The sequence below is a fragment of the Juglans microcarpa x Juglans regia genome, chromosome 3S, assembly GCF_004785595.1.
Source record: "Juglans microcarpa x Juglans regia isolate MS1-56 chromosome 3S, Jm3101_v1.0, whole genome shotgun sequence".
NCBI classification, from domain to species: domain Eukaryota; kingdom Viridiplantae; phylum Streptophyta; class Magnoliopsida; order Fagales; family Juglandaceae; genus Juglans; species Juglans microcarpa x Juglans regia.
Genome location: NC_054599.1, coordinates 2,777,763 through 2,795,307, shown reverse-complemented (window position 1 = coordinate 2,795,307; position 17,545 = coordinate 2,777,763). Strand labels below are relative to the sequence as shown.

Sequence of the window (17,545 nt, the reverse complement as noted above, 5' to 3'; positions counted from 1 at the left end):
TTACATGATGCCACGAACATATCTCCATCTCAGGCTGCATCTAGATTTGCATGTCGGCGTTCACTTTCTTCCCATATATAGGCCACTTGCCTCCTCCGCATTCCTAGGAACCCCTTCATTTTTCCTCTTGATCCTCAGGGCAGAACTTCATTTTTCCTCTTCGCAGCAGATAATATTGTTCCCCTTGTTTGTGCAGTCATGCAAGCAGCAAGCTTGATCAAGCTTCTGCTTGCATTGGTAAATAAAATAAGAGAGAGAGTTAGTTTCAGGTTATGGGAGAAGGAGCTCTCTTCAGTCCAGTCCGAGGCAGTTCGAGGGGCTGATACTCAGCTGCTGACTCGTTGGTTCATAAACTCATCAAAATGTATAAGGAAGGTGTGTTTTTGATTCAACGATGCAGGAGCTGTGTTCACTTGCAGCTGTCACGTCTTGGACTGAAGGGAGCTCCCTTTAGTTTCATAACCTTCACCCTTGTAGTTGTAGATCATGAAGTGTATAATTCATCACAATAAGTAGCTTGCATTTGAAACAGTAGTTTTGAGCTTTCAGGATGGGTTAGCTCCTTTATTTTTATTTACGCTGCGTTTAGACGTTGACCGAGTTAAGTTAACTTAAGAAGTGAAGTCGAGTTGAGTTGAGAAAATATTATTTTTTAATATTATTATTATTTTGAGATTTAAAAATATTAAATTTTTTTATTATATTTTATGTTAAAATTTAAAAAAATTGTAAGAATAGTTGAGAGGATCAGTTTAACTTTCAAACGTAATCTGTGTTCCTTCCGGATACGTTTGGTATTCTTTACATTATAGATTAGTAACGTGGTATAAAACTAATTACAGCAATCTTTCCAATTACTTATTTGTATTATGCTATGTGTGATTATCAGAATCATGTTTGCATAATTTTCAAAAGAAAACGAAACTCATACGAGAAAATTTAACATGCATCAACACTCATTTATAGGATGTTAATCATGAATAACTCAAAACTAAAAGATACATAAGACGTTTTGATATGGAGTTGAGGTGAACATAGTTCTAACAGTTTTTTTTTTTTGTCTGATCTCAGATCATGTAATGGTCTACAGGCTACAGCACAGCAAGGAGATGCAGCTGTTTTACGATTTTTTTTTTTATTTATTTTTGTTTCGATCTCTGAAGTATTGGACTACGTACGTACAGCAATGCAAGGAGGTGCAGCTGTTTTTGAGGATGTTTCGCATAGCTGTGAAGCTTTGACTAGTTCAGATATGTTGCTGCAAGAGTTGCTTCCACTTGTTGGGTCGTTGATCACGAGTTTAGTACTGGTGAAAAGACCATCAGACTTTTTATTTTCTGAATTCCTTTCCTCTTTTTGTTTTTGGGTTGTTGTCTCTCCATTCCTCGGAACCTTCAAAGTTCGTATTTGCCATTTTTTTTTTATAAATTCACGAATTGTGCATGCATGGATCGATCAGCTAGCTGTTTCCGCCCTGCATCAAGTTTTCAAAGTCTGTTTCGATACTCTTCAATATTTAATGGAAGAAATATCGATCCTAATGTCCAATAATAGTCTCTGTTCATGGACATCGTAATACTCGTTTGTTTTGAATTACCTTCCAACTTCATTAATCATGAGTACTTCCGTTGATTTACACAAGGCCGGGCAGGCTAGCTGTTCAAGTTTCGCGCACCGGACATTATATATATTAATACACAGGCCAGACAGACTTCAGAATGTTTTGTGGTGCATAACGGAGATGATACATCTTAGAACAGTACAGATTTTACACATATTGTGACCCTATATATAGGAACGTAGAAGGTAAATGGCCGTACTGTGAGATAACCATTATATATATATATATATAGAGAGAGAGAGAGAGAGAGAGAGAGAGAGAGAGAGAGATCATAACAACTCTACATGACTCACTTCTTTTGTCATAATTATTTGCTTTGATTTGCATGCATAAATTTCCCAGTTCATCCAATCATTTTGCAAGCATTCCTTTAAGCTACGTCCATTTCAAAACTCATTTCTCTTTTAATATTACTCACTGGCTGGCCTACTCATCATATTGACAAGGCAATATATTCAGGAAAAAAGAAAACCTCAATCATATGCTATCGATCGTCCATCAACTCGATCGATCGGAAGTAGTTGTGTACTGCAAGCAAGTATTCATTATTTATTGGTTAAATAACTCAACAAACAGTACTTGGCCACATGTATATAGTAATTAAAAGATCAAATATTCATCATTTAAAAGAAGTCAAAAGGGGAAAGAGAAGAAGAAATTAACCAAATCAATCATGCATGATATATGCTACGTTGTCTGATGATCATACATTTAAATTAACATGCATACAGAATATATAAATTCTGGTGCATGCACTAACTCCAACACTAGCTAATTTATTACTAAATGTGGTGAATCCCAGCCAAGGTACCCTTGGGAATAATCTCCATCAGATGAAAGAAAACCACAGCTGCCGAAGTTGGCACACTGAGAATGATTAAAACCAACATTCCCAAAGTCAAGCTTGGCCTGCTATTCATCATCTGGGATTGCAAGAAGCCCATCACTCCGCATATAAACGAATCGTAGCTGGTGTAAATTCGCTTCTCCCAATCCATCCAATCCGACGGTGGCTCGTGGTTCCTCTCCACCATCTTCATCTCGTGGATTCGCTTCCGAAGAACAATCATGTTTTCGTCCACCATTCGGCTGCTGTAGTTTTGGTCGTGGGCTTCTTTTCTTGAAGCAAAAATTCTAGTTCTGGATGCTCTCTTTGGATCATGGAGGCCATGTTTGGAGCTACTACCCGGAAATGGGTGAAAAGAGAGAACAGATGAAGAAAGAATAGAAGTCGACACCATTGCTTGCTGTAGAAGTAAGAAAATAACAGTACTGATTCTCAAGAACGAATTGTGGATATATCCCGGCTTGGCTAGGAGCTATATATGATATACATATTTATATACATATAAATATATATATATATATATATATATATATATACACTTTTCCGTATAGATATAAGAAAAGAGAATTATTCAAAAAGAAAAAGAAAAGAAAAGAATAATAGGACATGTGATTGAACAAATAACTTAATTAGGCAACAACTAACAAGGAATGATTCAAAACCGTATGATCAATAACCAGCCACAGCTGAACTTTTAGCGTGCACGTAAAGTAACTGGCTAGCTATTTGATTAAGAGTAATAGATCACAATTAGTTCATACAAACTTTTTATAAAATGTTAGTCCCACTAATAAAAAATAATTTTTTTTATACATTTTTAAAAGTGTGATCTTTTATTTTGTAAGAGCTTGTTTGAAATTTGTTTATTTGTAAGTACAAATAATTTCTCTTTGATTAACGGGGAAGGTGTCACCTCACCTGGCAACTATGAAACGGGTGACGTGTTGGACATCTTTGTGTGGAGTTTGATTCTGTTTTGTGACGGCTTTATTGATAACTCGACTCAACAAGAAGATGTTATGGGTGAAAGAATTTTGATATATTTGGATTTGATCCGACCCGACTATGTTCAGGATTTGTTTTATATATATATATATATATATTAAATTATATATTAATGTTGTTGTTCTGATTGTTTTAATTGTATATTATTATTATTGTTGTTGTTAGTTTGAAGTAGAAGTCTTCCTGACTCTAGGAAGGGCGGGGCGGCGTTTGTTTATATTTATTAGGACCCTGAATGGCGGTATCGTTGCTATTATATTATTGCATTAATTTTCTTATGTCAGCGGCCGTCTTCCATTTTCTTGGAAGAAATAGTGGGATTGGTGTCAGAGATCGGAACAAATTATGGAAGTGGTGAATGAATGGAAGGGGGAGAGAGACTTTACAACGTGGGATTGCTTCCATTTTCTTATCATGTGTTTATTTTTAATCAATTATTTTTGTAAAATGACCGTTCCTATTAAAATGAATTTATTGTTATTATAAATAGTCATTCTAATTGCTAATTTAATTAAATAGTCAAGCCGTCTGTCTGCTGAATTTCAATTACATTTGCAAGTTGGGACAAGATTTGTTTTGAGTTTATTCGTCACATTTAATTTTAAGATGTGTAAAGTATTATTTTTGGATCATCTATGAATCAATTTAATTCGAACCGTCTAATTAAAGGGGTCAAATCTCTCAATCCTAACCATTAATTTTTGTATTGAATTTATGTGCTGTATCCTCTAACAATGAGACCGATGATGTTATTCTAATTTTAAAGCGGCCCTTAACGTGCATTTGTATGATTCTCCTAAATAATATATATATATATATATATATATATATATGTTTGACCTTTGCTCAACAAGATAAGAAGCATATAAAACCTACATTAGGTCCTGAATACCGATGGCCAATAGTTTTAAGTACCTTTTCCTCTCGGCCGTAATGCTTAGGGCGAGACGTTAAGATTGGAATTATGAGCCTTTACATGTACCATTCATTCTAGAAGAACTTCCCAAGCCAATGAGAAAGCATCCACAATCAAGACATGAATGTTTCCAAAAGTACTATAAAACAGGTCATTAGCTCATGAAATTCACGAGGCTCTCCTTTATTGCAAAGACATCTTCTTTATTTAGCACCTGTATGAGATAAATCAATGAATAGTTGTACATCTAATAACGACATTATTAATACCCAAGTAACTACAAACCTTCTAGGATAAATGGTCGGACTTGGTCAATTGAAGGTGATTCAAGCTTCGGGTTTGATTCGACCTGTTTGAGCAAAGAAGGTTCGAGTGGGCTGTTTTTTTGGACTAGCTCGGTATCAAGAGGCTCGAGCTGTGGCTCTGGTTGGATTTGGTCAGGAGGGGGCAGTTCAAGCCGCTGGTATTTAGGCCTGTTTTTCTCGAGGAGAAGGTAAGTGGTGCAATACCAAAATAAGAGTATCCTACTCTGAGCGATAACTGTCTCCTTAATGCTACTACCTCCAAAGGAGAGCCGCTCCAGTGCCTGCAAAATGCAAAGGAACTTATTCTACTACACAATGTATCTAACACAATAAAGAAAACAAAGTATAGCAAGAAATAATTGTTTTGGCCGGTTGATTATATTTTACCACCATACTAATAGATCATTTAATAGGTACAATTGACTTATACGCGCATGTTTCTGAAATGGATTTGAAATAGATTTCAGGTCCTTGAATACTCACCCCCCAACAAAAATTTCAAAACAAAAACTCATAAATTCTAATGTAAAGAACGCTGTGAAGATGAGCCAATGAAGATTTAACACGAATCTTCATTGGCTCATCTAATTTCAGAATAATTTAAACTACAAAATTAAACCCAGTACTGCAATGGTCATGTTCCAATTTCCCAAGATTCAGCTCTGTACTTATTCCCAGGTGACTTTTTTCCAATTTTTTTCATCTGGTATCTTGCAATATGTGCTAAGGTTGGAAGATGTATGAAAGTTTAGTTATACACGATGCAAATAGCTGCACTATTTTCAATATAGGGCACACATTGTTACATGAGTGTTCTGTTCTCTTAAGGACAGGACATCTATTTCATTACAAGTTATAACAGCACAATATTATGTGCACCCCCTTACCTGTTCTCCACTTTGAATATCAAAAGAATTCTGATGGTCAAACTGAAGGCCACTAAACTCATTGATGCAAAGCCCTTGAAAGGCCCTGAAAGTGCAAGATGAATAGAGGGGTCATCAATAAGAAAATATGAACATATTCGACCTTAATACCTACTATAAAAATTCAAATTTTGTATACATAATGCTCCTTTTTTAAACCTGGAAAATAACGATATATTACCATCTTATAAGAGAAACGCGAGGAATCCAACGAAATATTATTGGTGTGTTGTCAGCATTGACATAATAACCTCCAAACACAAGAAAAACCGTCATAAGAGATGGCCCAACTGCCATAGCTGCTTCAGTGGTTGGGACCATTGCCCCAACCGTGAGACCCATGGCAGATGCAGCAAACGATTCCACAGTCACGATTCCACAAAACTTCCCAAACCTAGATGTTAAGAGTTGTGAGTCAGTAACTTGAAATAGATATAGAGTTCACAAAGATCAAACAGTAAAGAAAGAAGTATGCAGCTAGTGAACTATATAGAGTGTCTACTTAGAGGTCTTAATAAGAGACAGAGACACCTTTATCAATTCAGCAAATACTGTAATGGACAGGTCAAGCCTTTATAAACTTCAATTCTAATACATCTTATTTGTTTACATCTCTTATGGGTCTTTTAGCGATGCTTTCACATGATGAAACATCTAGGCCTCCTAGACCCAAGCCTCAACTTTCATATCCCAAGAACTAAGTATTACCTTTCTGCTCATATAAGCAAATCTGCCTACAGTCCCCCACAACCTAAAGACATGGAAAAACGTATGCCTCATTAACTCTTTCCTTAAAGCTACCTTACACTACAAGCGGCAATGCATGGGAGATGGGAACTGCAACTAAACAGCTTCCCAACGACTCATTTTAAAACTCTTTCCTAGGTCCTACACTTGAGTGAAGCAACCTGACCTTTTACCCTGATAATGTAGTCAATACTTAAGTTGTAACAGCTTGAGAAATTTATCAGGCCCAGATGTAAGACACTTTGTATTTCAGGCAGATGGAGGGGAATATATCAATCTGTAGGGCCACAAATAGAGAACAATATATGTTGTTGCTAACTTGCAGAATGGCTTCGAGTCTCCTTGTGCTCAGGGATGAAGCAGTGTCTTCACCTTCAATTTCACTCCTCACTCACCTAACCTTCCCACCTAGGGGGGAGAATAATGGAAACGAAGAAAGTGGGAGCCATTCCTAGTCTTTCCAGACATTTTTATATCTTTTCCATCAAGCAGCTGTTTATGAATTTTGCAAAAGAACTAAATGGCATATCCACTTAATATAGTCATCAATCTATTCTAACCCTAAGAGGTAGCTCAGCTGGTCCGGCCTTGGGTTTGCTTCCCAATGGTCACCAGTTCGAGTCCCTTTAGGGCCATTGGAGGTTTGCCTGGTCGTTAACTTCAGGGCCTCATGGGATTAGTTGAGGTGCATGCAAGTTGGCCTGGACACCCACAGTTATAAAAAAAAAAAAAAAAAAAAAAAAAAAAAAAAAAAAAAAAAAAAAAAAAAAAAATACTATTTTGGAATATATTTGGAGGAACTATTTTCTATACCATTTAAACCATGCTTTCAAAGCAATCATTGCATTATTGGGAGTCCTTATTTATTTATTTTTTTTTAAGTAAACAATTGTATTAATAGAATAGGCATAGTCCAACGTACACAAGATGATATACAAGAGGAAAACACTTATCTAGGATGAAGGAAAGGAAACAAGAAATTCATTTAGGTCTTAACCATTAAAATCTATAGCTATGGATCATATGAATAACATTCTAACAAAAAAAGATCTAAGATCCTCAAAAGATCTCTCATTGTCTTCGAACATCCTGTCATTTCGCTCCTGCTATAAGTACCATAGAATACAAAAAGGAAGCATCTTCCACACGGCTTTGATTTGTGGAATACCTCGTAGATTTGTCCAACAAGCCAAGAGTGCCTCCACTGTGGCGGGCATAACCCAAGCAAACTCTAATCGGCTGAACACCTCAACCCATAGCGCTTTAGCAACATCACAATGCAGTAGAAGATGACCCACAGTTTCACCACTCTTCTTGCACATGCAACACCGATCTATTATGATCACCCCACGTCTTTTTAGATTATCCATCATCAAGATCTTTCCAAGTGAAGCTGTCCATGCAAAGAAAGTTGCTTTGGGAGGCGCCTTATTCTGCCAGATCCTCTTCCATGGAAAATGAGTGTTCTGCACCTACGTGAGAGACTTATAGAACGATCGAACTGAGAATGTGTCTTTACCAGCCGATACCCACCACAACTTGTCATTTCCTTGGATGCTCAGTCTCACAGAATACAAAAGTCTGAAGAACTCCTCAAAGCTACCAACTTCCCAGTCTTGAGCCACCCTGCTAAAGACGATGTTCCACTGTATTTGATCTCTAGCTATCACCATAAAATCAGCCACTTCTTTCTCACATGCAATCCTGAATATTGAGGGGAATAAATCTTTTAGTGTATTATTTTCACACCATATGTCGCTCCAGAATTTTATTTTAGAACTATCTCCCAACACAAGTCTAGTATGAAGAACAATCACCTCCTACCCCCGACTAATATGCTTCCAAGTCCCCATTCTGTGAGCCCATTTACCTCTCTGCTACAACAACCCCCCACACACTTCCATATTTATAATCAATCACCGACTTCCATAGAGCTTCAGGTTCCGTATTATAGTCCCACAACACCTCCCCTAAACGGTTTGCAAGCATCCTAAAGATGATTTTATACACCCCACTAACAAGACTAATGGGCCGAAAATCTTTGACATTCGATGCTCCAATCTTCTTAGGAATTAGTGTTATGAATGTGGCGTTAAGGCTTTTTTCAAATTTTCCAGCCATGAACAGTTCCCGAAACACCTTCATCAAGTCCTCCTTCACCACTTCCCAACAAGTTTGGAAAAATCCCATAGAAAAACCGTCCGGCCCAAGTGCTTTGTCTTTGACCATTTTCCTCACCACATCATGAACCTCCATCTCCTTGAAAGGCCTCTCCAACCTCAAGACATCCTGTGGGTCAATAGAATCAAAAGCCAAACCATTGATCTTGAGCGGCCACCCCCTTTGGTTTGTAAGCAAATGTTCAAAAAAGCTAACAACATGATCTCTAATTACAGAGGCCTCGGTACATGTTGCACCCTCTATATTCAGCATTTCTATAGTATTTTTTCTCCTGTGAGAATTGGCCATTCTGTGAAAAAATTTTGTACATCGATCCCCCTCTTTCAACCACAAAGCTCTAGATTTTTGGCGCCACGAAATCTCTTCCAGCAAGATAACCCTTTCTAATTCAGTAACCACCTTTGACTTTCGAGAAATTTCTTCCAAGGAAAGAACCCGGCTCTCCTGTGTCCTCACTAGCTCTTGAAGCTCTTCCAATATGGACTTCTTTCATTCCCCTATATTGCCAAAAGAGTGTGTTCCAAATCTTCAAATCATTTTTTAAAGCTTTCAGTTTACCTGCAAGAATGAAACTAGGGGTTCCATCAAACTGATACGAGGACCAACATTGCCGAATCCTATCCACAAAACCTTCAGTCTTCAGCCACATATTTTTGAATTTAAAATACCGACGCCCTCCTTGGATACCACCACAATCAAGCAAAATTGGAAAATGATCCGAGCACAGACGAGACAACCTCCTTTGACATACTTCCGGATACTGAGCTTCTTAATCTGAGGATACTAAAAATCTGTCCAATCTAGACCACGTATGATTATTTGACCACGTGAATGCCCCTCCCATGAGAGAGATGTCCACCATATTCAAGTCAAAAATAAATTTTGAAAATTCTCTCATTGCTGGTCGTATTCTACTATCTCCTGAGCATTCACTTGAAAATCTTATAACATTGAAGTCACCACCTATACACTATGGTAATTCCCACCAGCTAAATACTCCAGCTAATTCTTCCCATAACATAGTTCTATTGCTGTCTAAATTTGGCCCGTAAATATCAGCAAAGGCCCACATAAAGTTATCTTCCACACTTCTAAAAGAAACTGCCACTATGTACTCCCCTATAAAGTCCCTCCATTCTCTCCACCACTCTTCTATCTCACATCACTAATACACCCCCTGAAGCCCCATCAGCTACAAGATAAGCCCAATCCACATATGTACATCTCCAAATACTTCTAACAATTCTTCTTGTAACATATTTCAATTTAGTTTCCTGTAAGCATATGATATCTGCCCTCTATTCACAAAGCAAATTTTTTATACGAATACGTTTATTTGCCTTGTTAAGCCCTAGACATTCCAAGAAACAATTTTAGGCTTCATAGAACGGGTGTTATACCCTTCCGTTTAGATCTCTCACGACTTGCACTTCCCTCAAAATTAAGAGACCACATTAGCTTCTTTAACTCCCTCTGTTTTTAAGAAACTGATTTTTTAGGATGACCAGCTTCAATGGCTGTAAGCAGTGCCATAAATTGCTCCTAAAAACCTTCACACTCAATCCCTACACAATACTGAATTTCTTTTACCTTCTGTAGAACCCAATTTGAAGCATTAAACTGCTCTGGAAGCATACAGTTTAGAGGAAAGGGTTCCCCCTCCCTGTTGAGCCGCTGCGAGGCTATCGGCGTCCTTAGCTCACCCGCCACAGAAAAATTCCCATATTCTCATTCTGAAGGACCTTGTATCGGTATGAGGCTCTAAGAAGACCCTACATCTGCACCCACGTCCCTTTTTTCCTCTAGAAAAATGTCTCGGTTAACATCCGTATCTTCCATTTGCTGCGTAACCTTCACCGGAGAGGATGCCGTCGTCGGAGGGGTGGCAGCTGCCTCCTCATCCTCGTCGCTCGTCGGCGTTGTCTGGCTTAGATGCGCCGAAGATCCAGCACCCAAGCCCTCATCGGCGTTATTTGGCTCGGAAGAGCCGTCAGGTACCATGGTAGGGGCCTCTGTCAACACCTCTCCTACTGTTGCCTTCACCATCAGCATCTCCGATGAAGACTCCTCAGCTCGTCGCACGGTCGACGGTGCTTTTATCGGCGAGGATACGAGCCTCCCGTCGGACGAGGGCCCATGGTCATCCTTTGGCCTTCGGCCTAATTCTCCACACGGGCTTCACCAAACTGGCTCACGGGCTTGAGCCCAACCCCATGGACCGTCTGCTAGTGCCCATTAGTGACGCTGGTTCCAGTGTACGAGCCCACGCCCACTCTAGGTCTAGTATGCAATGAGCCCACGCCCACGCCAACACCCAAGTTTGTTGGTAGCACGCAAGGCCCCCTATCGCCTTCGCTTAGCCCATCACCCAAACCCAAGCCCACCCCCACCCCTTTTTCCGTCTCTGTCTTCCATAGAGGTTGGATGCATGTCTATTTCCAGTCATTTCTGATCATTTTAAAGAAAAACTCAAACTATCATGAAAATGTTTACCCACATTATTGTTGAGATTGAAGAATTGCACCTTGTGTCTGAAAACCAAAAAGGTAGACTTAATACTGAAATACATGTTTACCCACACTTGGTTTATAGAATAATGCGGACAATGCAAAACAACATCTTATGTCAGTTGGTAGATTTATCATACTCACCTGGCCAACCCTGGATGAAGACGAGCCATGGGATACAAAACAGCACCAAATATCAAAGGAAATGCAGCTCCAACAGGAATCTCAGCCAACAATTTAGAAAGCAAATAGGGTCCTAACTTGTAAGATCCCTTTGCACGCTCTCTCTCTACTATTGCACGTTCCTTGGGAAAGACGCCCACAGTCTTTGTAAGAGCAGCCATCGCAGTGTTTATTGCTGTAACCTAAGAAACAATGAAAAGTACGTTTGAATTAACCAAGAAATATTGCCATTTAAGAAAATGGACATGCAGGCTTATGGGAGAAGTTTCTGACTTTTAGTATGACAGCATCACATGATTGAATTTTCAACAACGGATGAGCTGCAGGAGAATTAGGAGGTTTATGGACATGAAAGGGTATCAAAGAAAGTACAGAAGTGTGATAATTCCTAAATACACTTGAAAAAACTTAGTCATGGTTTTCTGAAATTGTTGAATTAGCCGAGTCTATGGAATACAGCTGGCTAATATATCTATGATCAGAGAGCTCCGATATGTTCTTTTTTTGTTCACCGTGTACTTCAACATAGAGTATTTTGAAAGATGGTGTTACCACTCTGCATTCCACCAACAAACACATGCAAACGATTATCACGCATACGAATCACTTCATAGTATGATCTAGCAAGTGACATCTCCAAAGCAGAAAATTCATAGATTCAAGAGATGCCATTGGGAAGTGTATAACCTCTTTTTGTTTATGAGTTGACATTATTTGACAATATGCAAGTAAAATTTTTTATCAACATGGTTGAACTATGGTTGATATCTTCAGGTAACGCTCTTTTTACCCTTCTAGGTTTTCTGATTCAAACTTTTTACCACTTATTTCAAATTAAAGGATGCTTTGGGAATGAGATGAGATGAGAATTATGAGAATAGTAGTAAAATGGTTTGTAAATAATAGTGAAGTTTAAGTTAAGATGTTTTATTGAGTTTTGGGAAAGGAGAGAGAAAAATTTGAATAAAAATATTATAAAGTTAAAATATTGTTAGAATATAATCTTTTAATATTATTTTTGTTTTGAAGTTTGAGAAAATTGTATTACTTTTTGTGTTTTGTTTGAAAGTTTGGGAAAATTGTAATGATTAGGTAATCATTAGATGAAAAGGTTGATGATTTTAAATTGAAAAGTGTTTGTGTTTGAGTGATGTTTGGGAATGAAATTATGAAAATTTTTGAGATGAGATGAGATTCCATTCCCAAACAAACCCTTAAAGCAATTCTGGGAAACTTTGGCAATACCATAAGATGGGGAAACTAAAAGACAGCTGAAAGGGAGACGCAGCATGGAATGTCAGCCAAGCATACCATAGAACAGAATAATGTCACCAATTATGCAACAATAGGAAGCACTGCAGTTGAAAATAGTTCCAAGGCTCTGCCAAATCACACTCATCGGAGTAGCTACCAAATAGCAAGGTGACCAAATACAGCACAATTACTTGTGTAAGCTTGCAGCAAAATAAATCACAAAAAGGAGCAGGGAATTCCAAGGGTATTGAGAACATTCCACACCTGAAGCAATCCCATTCTGTCTTGTATCGATGTCTGAGATCTTGACATTCTCCAGAAAACTGATCCAAATATGATTGCTGATGCAATTGACATTCTTGCCCGCACTTTATTTGTCGGTCCATCACGAGAAGCCTAGTCAGCCATTGAAAAGCATCAATCAAATAGAACCTAGAGCTGAAGTTTCATTCACATGGGAACAACCTAACTCATCATAAAACCAAATATGCATCTCTCTAATTGTAGGTCCAGTGCAAAATATTTGAGTAATTGAAGATATAAAGGATAGGTCTATAAAGTTGTCAGAGACTTTGCCTGACTTGTTAAAGGATAGGTCTATAAAACAATATAAAAATAAAGTACATAACAGTGAATCAATACAATGTCATCATAGTAATTCATGCCTTGTCTCATTGATTGAGAATAACTGCAAGAATATATCTCCTCAATTTAGTGTTGGTGGATGGAACTAAAACATATATCCAGATCCCTATCTGTCGCTTTCATCTGAGCAATACATAAACAGATACCTGCATAATAGATATTAGTAGAAAGACTAACCTGCATCCATGCACGCTTAAGAAGCAACCAGAACTGCCTCAACCAACCTCCCTTCCTCTTGATTACAATTTTCTTGCTGAACTTTGGGCTGCTTTTGGAGATTTCCCATTTGGTGATTGGTGTAGCATAAAGAATTGTTGATGATTGTTGTGAGAATGACTCAACAAGACCATCTATCCTTTTCTGAGAAGAAGAGACACCCTCAGCAGAACTGTAGTCAATGGATATGAGATCGGCTAGGAATTCAGCAGGATTAACATGATCTGGACAATGGTGCCTGTTGAATCAACCATCATCAAACTTTCAGAAGTCATCACTCATTATGTTAGAGATTCACAAACCATTGATTAAATGCCATCTAGATGCACCATCGGAAACACTTTTTCTTCTCAATCACTACCCCCCCCGGCGGGGGCGTTTTTCTTCTTCCTTTTTGGGAATAAGAGAGAAGTTGAAGAGGCAAACACCACAGCAACATATGGGTGTTAAAAAATATATTGAAATTGAAGATCAATTAATATTAATCAAAAGAAAACTTTATCCATCTCTAGCTCCTAATTGTAACTAGGTCAGTTGTATACTTCCTGTGTACTTGGGCTAGGCATAGTTCTTGCTTTAGTAAAACTTTATTCTTATAAAAAAATCAAAAAAATCAAAAGAGAAATTTTTATGTGTGGAACCAAAATCTCAAAAGGCTATGTAAGACCTCTGTATTAAGCCAACCAATAGATTGAATCGACTATGTTCCCTCACTGTTTCATGTGGCTAATAGCCATTATTCATTGCACGGTTGAGTAGCCCCAAACACAACTGACATTATCAAGAAAAGTCAAACATGCCAGTATTTTGTCTATGGAACAAAACATTAAGGGAGAGTTTATGTGTCTCGTGCCATTGATGGGATGGGTTCATAACATCATGTCATTGAGAAACCAAGGTTAGAACTTGATGTAGAGATGAAATTATTAGCCACATGAAACATAGAAGGAACCATAAAAAACATCCAGGGAACAGAACAATGAATATAAAGTTAACAAAGTTCAGCTAACTACCCAAATTTAGAGAAGTATTTCAGTGGTTCTTCATGTGCAGGACCAGCATAAACAAGAGCACCATCTGTTAGCAACACAATGTCGTCAAATTTACCATACACAGACCCCCTAGGCTGATGAATGGAGCAGATTACAGTATGTCCATCTAGCGCTAGTTGTCGAAGAGTTTCCATCACTTTCTCTGCCTGGAAAGCATCAAGACCTAAAGGAAACACAAGTAATTTTGTGAATAAGAGAAACAGGACTTTGTTTTGTTTAATAATCGAAATAAGGACTGATGTGCTAGCTTGTAGTTTCTGATGGATACAATAGTAAAGCTCTTTGAACATCATGATTTACAAATTGAGACTTCTCATATCATGTGTGTATCCCAAAGAGAATTTACCTATTTACATAAGAGATCGTAGGTTATAGGCTATAAGTGGTCACTACCATGGATAGAACTCATTATATAATTCTCTACCTTGCATTGCACTACTCAAATTTACACTATATCATTCTAGAGAAAAAAAATAAGAAAAAAACGTCTCTCTCATTCAGAGGTACTATTTTTCATCTTCATGTCTGGCAAATGGAAAAGTTAGAGAATCACTACTAACCATAACCATAGTCAAATATAAACATTTTTTTTTATAGGTAATAAGTAATTCATTGATATAAACATGAACATTAGTCATTTTATTTTTTATCAAGTATGTTTACATGCCAGCTAAAGCGTCTAATCTGATACATAAGAAACATAACATTATGTAAGAAGAGAGAGCTAGTGAGGCATATTGCATGAGCAGAATTTAAATACGTATGCTTACCAGTTGTCGGTTCATCAGCAAATATGACTGATGGACTTGCAATCAGTTCACAAGCCAGAGATAAGCGTTTCTTTTCACCCCCACTGATTCCACGAACTTTTGCATCACCAACACGGGAATCAGCACAATTGACCTTTTGAAGAAAAAGAATTAAGCGTCAATGGCAAAAACAAAATTACACAAGAACCCAAATTTCTTATACATATTTGATTGGAGTAAATTCTTTCATTTACAATTACTCTCAATGGGAAAGCAGAAACTACTTAGAAAATCAATGCATAGTATTCTCCATGGCATGATTTTCCAATAAAAAACACAACTATTTATCATTCAATTAGCATGTCTACTGCAAAAGTTGGTGAACTACAGGTCAAATCCAGCTACTCATAAGAAGCTGAAAACAAAATTCAGCGGAAATCAGCCCTACACCTGATCTTGCTTCTGCAATGCAGGGCATATACTAGACTTGTGGCGTGCTCATAAACTATCCAAACGTTTGCTTCAGATACAAACTATTACTTACAAATAATTAAAATTAAGTCCAGGCAATCTCACCAAGCCTAATTTGAATAGGAGGTTGTTCACATATTCATCTCTCTCTTCCACAGATGATATTTCAGGAAGCTGAAGCTCAGCAGCAAGAGAAAGTGTTTCCCGCACAGTTAGCTGCGAGAAAAAAAGATCCTCCTGTCTTACATAAGCAAACCTGCAAATACCAATATCAACGTTTTTTTTTTTTTTTTAATATAAATAAGTAATGAACCCCCAGCAAAATTTAAAAAAAAATTCCAAACAAAACAATAATTGACCAAACATGCATTACTTATAAGCTTTGTTTGAACTAGGCTTTCCATTGACCTCCAGAAGGCCTGATAAATGCACCCGAGGCGAAGCTGTCAGCTGACCGGACAGAACGTTGAGCAAAGTTGTTTTTCCTGACCCTGATGGCCCCATTATCGCCAACAGTCTTCCTGGTTTTGCCTCTCCACTCACGTTTTGTAGTAGAAATCGAACCTAAGGATTAAGATTCCGTCACATGCAGTAGTGAATATTGGTTAATTATTCAAGTAATTCAATATGCAGTAGTGAAAATTTAGCCACTGCAATTAAAAATTCTCTATGATATCGTAAGCTAAAACTGGGAGCAGACCGCATCCAATCCCATATTTCAGCATTCCAATTTTTTTTTAATTATTTGTGGAAAGAAATATCAGAGGTCTTGATGATGCTGCAAAGGTTTTGAAATCAAACCATTCTATTCTAGTTTGGCTGAAACGACCTAAGCCAAACAGTTACAGAATGATCAGCTAAGCTTCAACATTTGTTTTCCGACCTTTAACTAAATGAAGAATCAAGCCTCATCACGATTGGCTCATTCGCCACGTTTTTCTCACCAACCATACGGTCTTCCACAAACATGAAAAAGATCCATAAGAGAAGAAAAAGATAAAACGAAGTTACCAACGTGGAGGATTTATCGGAGAGGGAGCAGGTGATGTTCCGCCACCGAATTGTCACCGGTAAAACTTTTCCTAGGACCGCAGCTTCACCAGCATCTCCATCTCCGTCGAACTCTTCGTTGTCTTCGCGGTCTTCTGGCTCGGTATCCGGCAAGAGAGCAGGACCGGGGCCTGAAAACAGGCGGAGCAGGAGGGCAGCCGCAACCGCGACCAGAACCCGGCCTACACCGTTACCGCCAAGTCCAGTCATCACCTGGCCCACCTTCTTCCCGCCAAAACCCACCATTATCACTCTCCTCCTCCTTTTTCCTCTTCCTCAGAGTTAAGTCCCTGAGCTCGCTCGCACTTTAGCTTCGTTGCTTACAGTACGTAATCCATAGAGGTATGAAAATGTGCGCTGAGTAATTGTTTATAATTTTAATTTTGTGTTTAAGCAGACGGTGTCGTTTTTTAACGTGGCCGGAAGTCAAGTCCAACAATCCCCCAACGGCTGTAAATGTTTCAACGGATTAGCTGCGCATGAGTGACGCGTGTCCCACCTTTTGAGGATAAGGTGCGCTTGGGCTGATTGGAAGCCCATTTTACCACCTGGTTGTTTAACATTTCTCACTCTTGGGCCTCTTCTTCCCTTCATCTATAAACCCCTTCTCGATATTTCATACTTTAATATACACATATACATTTCCCGTTATCGTGCTTTTGCACTTCATAATACTTGTCCACTAGGCAAGCACTTTGCTTTATCGGATTTTTGTTTTGAGGGCGAGCACTTTTTTCCTTCTTGGTACTCACATGGTGGGTGTACACTTTGTTTTCATGGTGCTAGTCTAGGAAGCAAACTTTGTGGTGCTCATTGTGCTCGCCTGGAGGCGAGTACTTTGTCTTATCTCTACATGGTGTTCGGGGGTGA

The 17,545-nt window shown here is 38.3% G+C and overlaps 2 protein-coding genes across 3 annotated transcripts; both read right to left on the bottom strand.

Moving 5' to 3' along the window:
* Positions 1-2,279: 2,279 nt before the first annotated feature.
* LOC121257108 lies at positions 2,280-2,973 on the bottom strand. Its single transcript, XM_041158000.1, has one exon. It carries the CDS (start codon positions 2,860-2,862, stop codon positions 2,404-2,406), a length of 459 nt encoding a protein of 152 aa, XP_041013934.1. The 5' UTR covers positions 2,863-2,973; the 3' UTR covers positions 2,280-2,403.
* Positions 2,974-4,331: 1,358 nt separating this feature from the next.
* Positions 4,332-17,033, bottom strand: LOC121257671 (ABC transporter G family member 7). Of its 2 annotated transcripts, none has more exons than XM_041158807.1 (12): positions 16,637-17,033; positions 15,999-16,189; positions 15,731-15,881; positions 15,176-15,308; positions 14,367-14,568; positions 13,315-13,591; positions 12,757-12,888; positions 11,200-11,420; positions 5,802-6,014; positions 5,582-5,666; positions 4,675-4,975; positions 4,332-4,603 (listed from the first exon to the last, which is right to left on the bottom strand). In XM_041158807.1, exons 1-12 carry the CDS (start codon positions 16,919-16,921, stop codon positions 4,593-4,595), a joined length of 2,202 nt encoding a protein of 733 aa, XP_041014741.1. In that variant the 5' UTR covers positions 16,922-17,033; the 3' UTR covers positions 4,332-4,592. The 2 variants fall into 2 exon arrangements, with proteins under 2 accessions (XP_041014741.1, XP_041014742.1); XM_041158808.1 differs by having other exon boundaries at positions 16,641-16,770.
* Between the last annotated feature and the right edge of the window lie 512 nt (positions 17,034-17,545).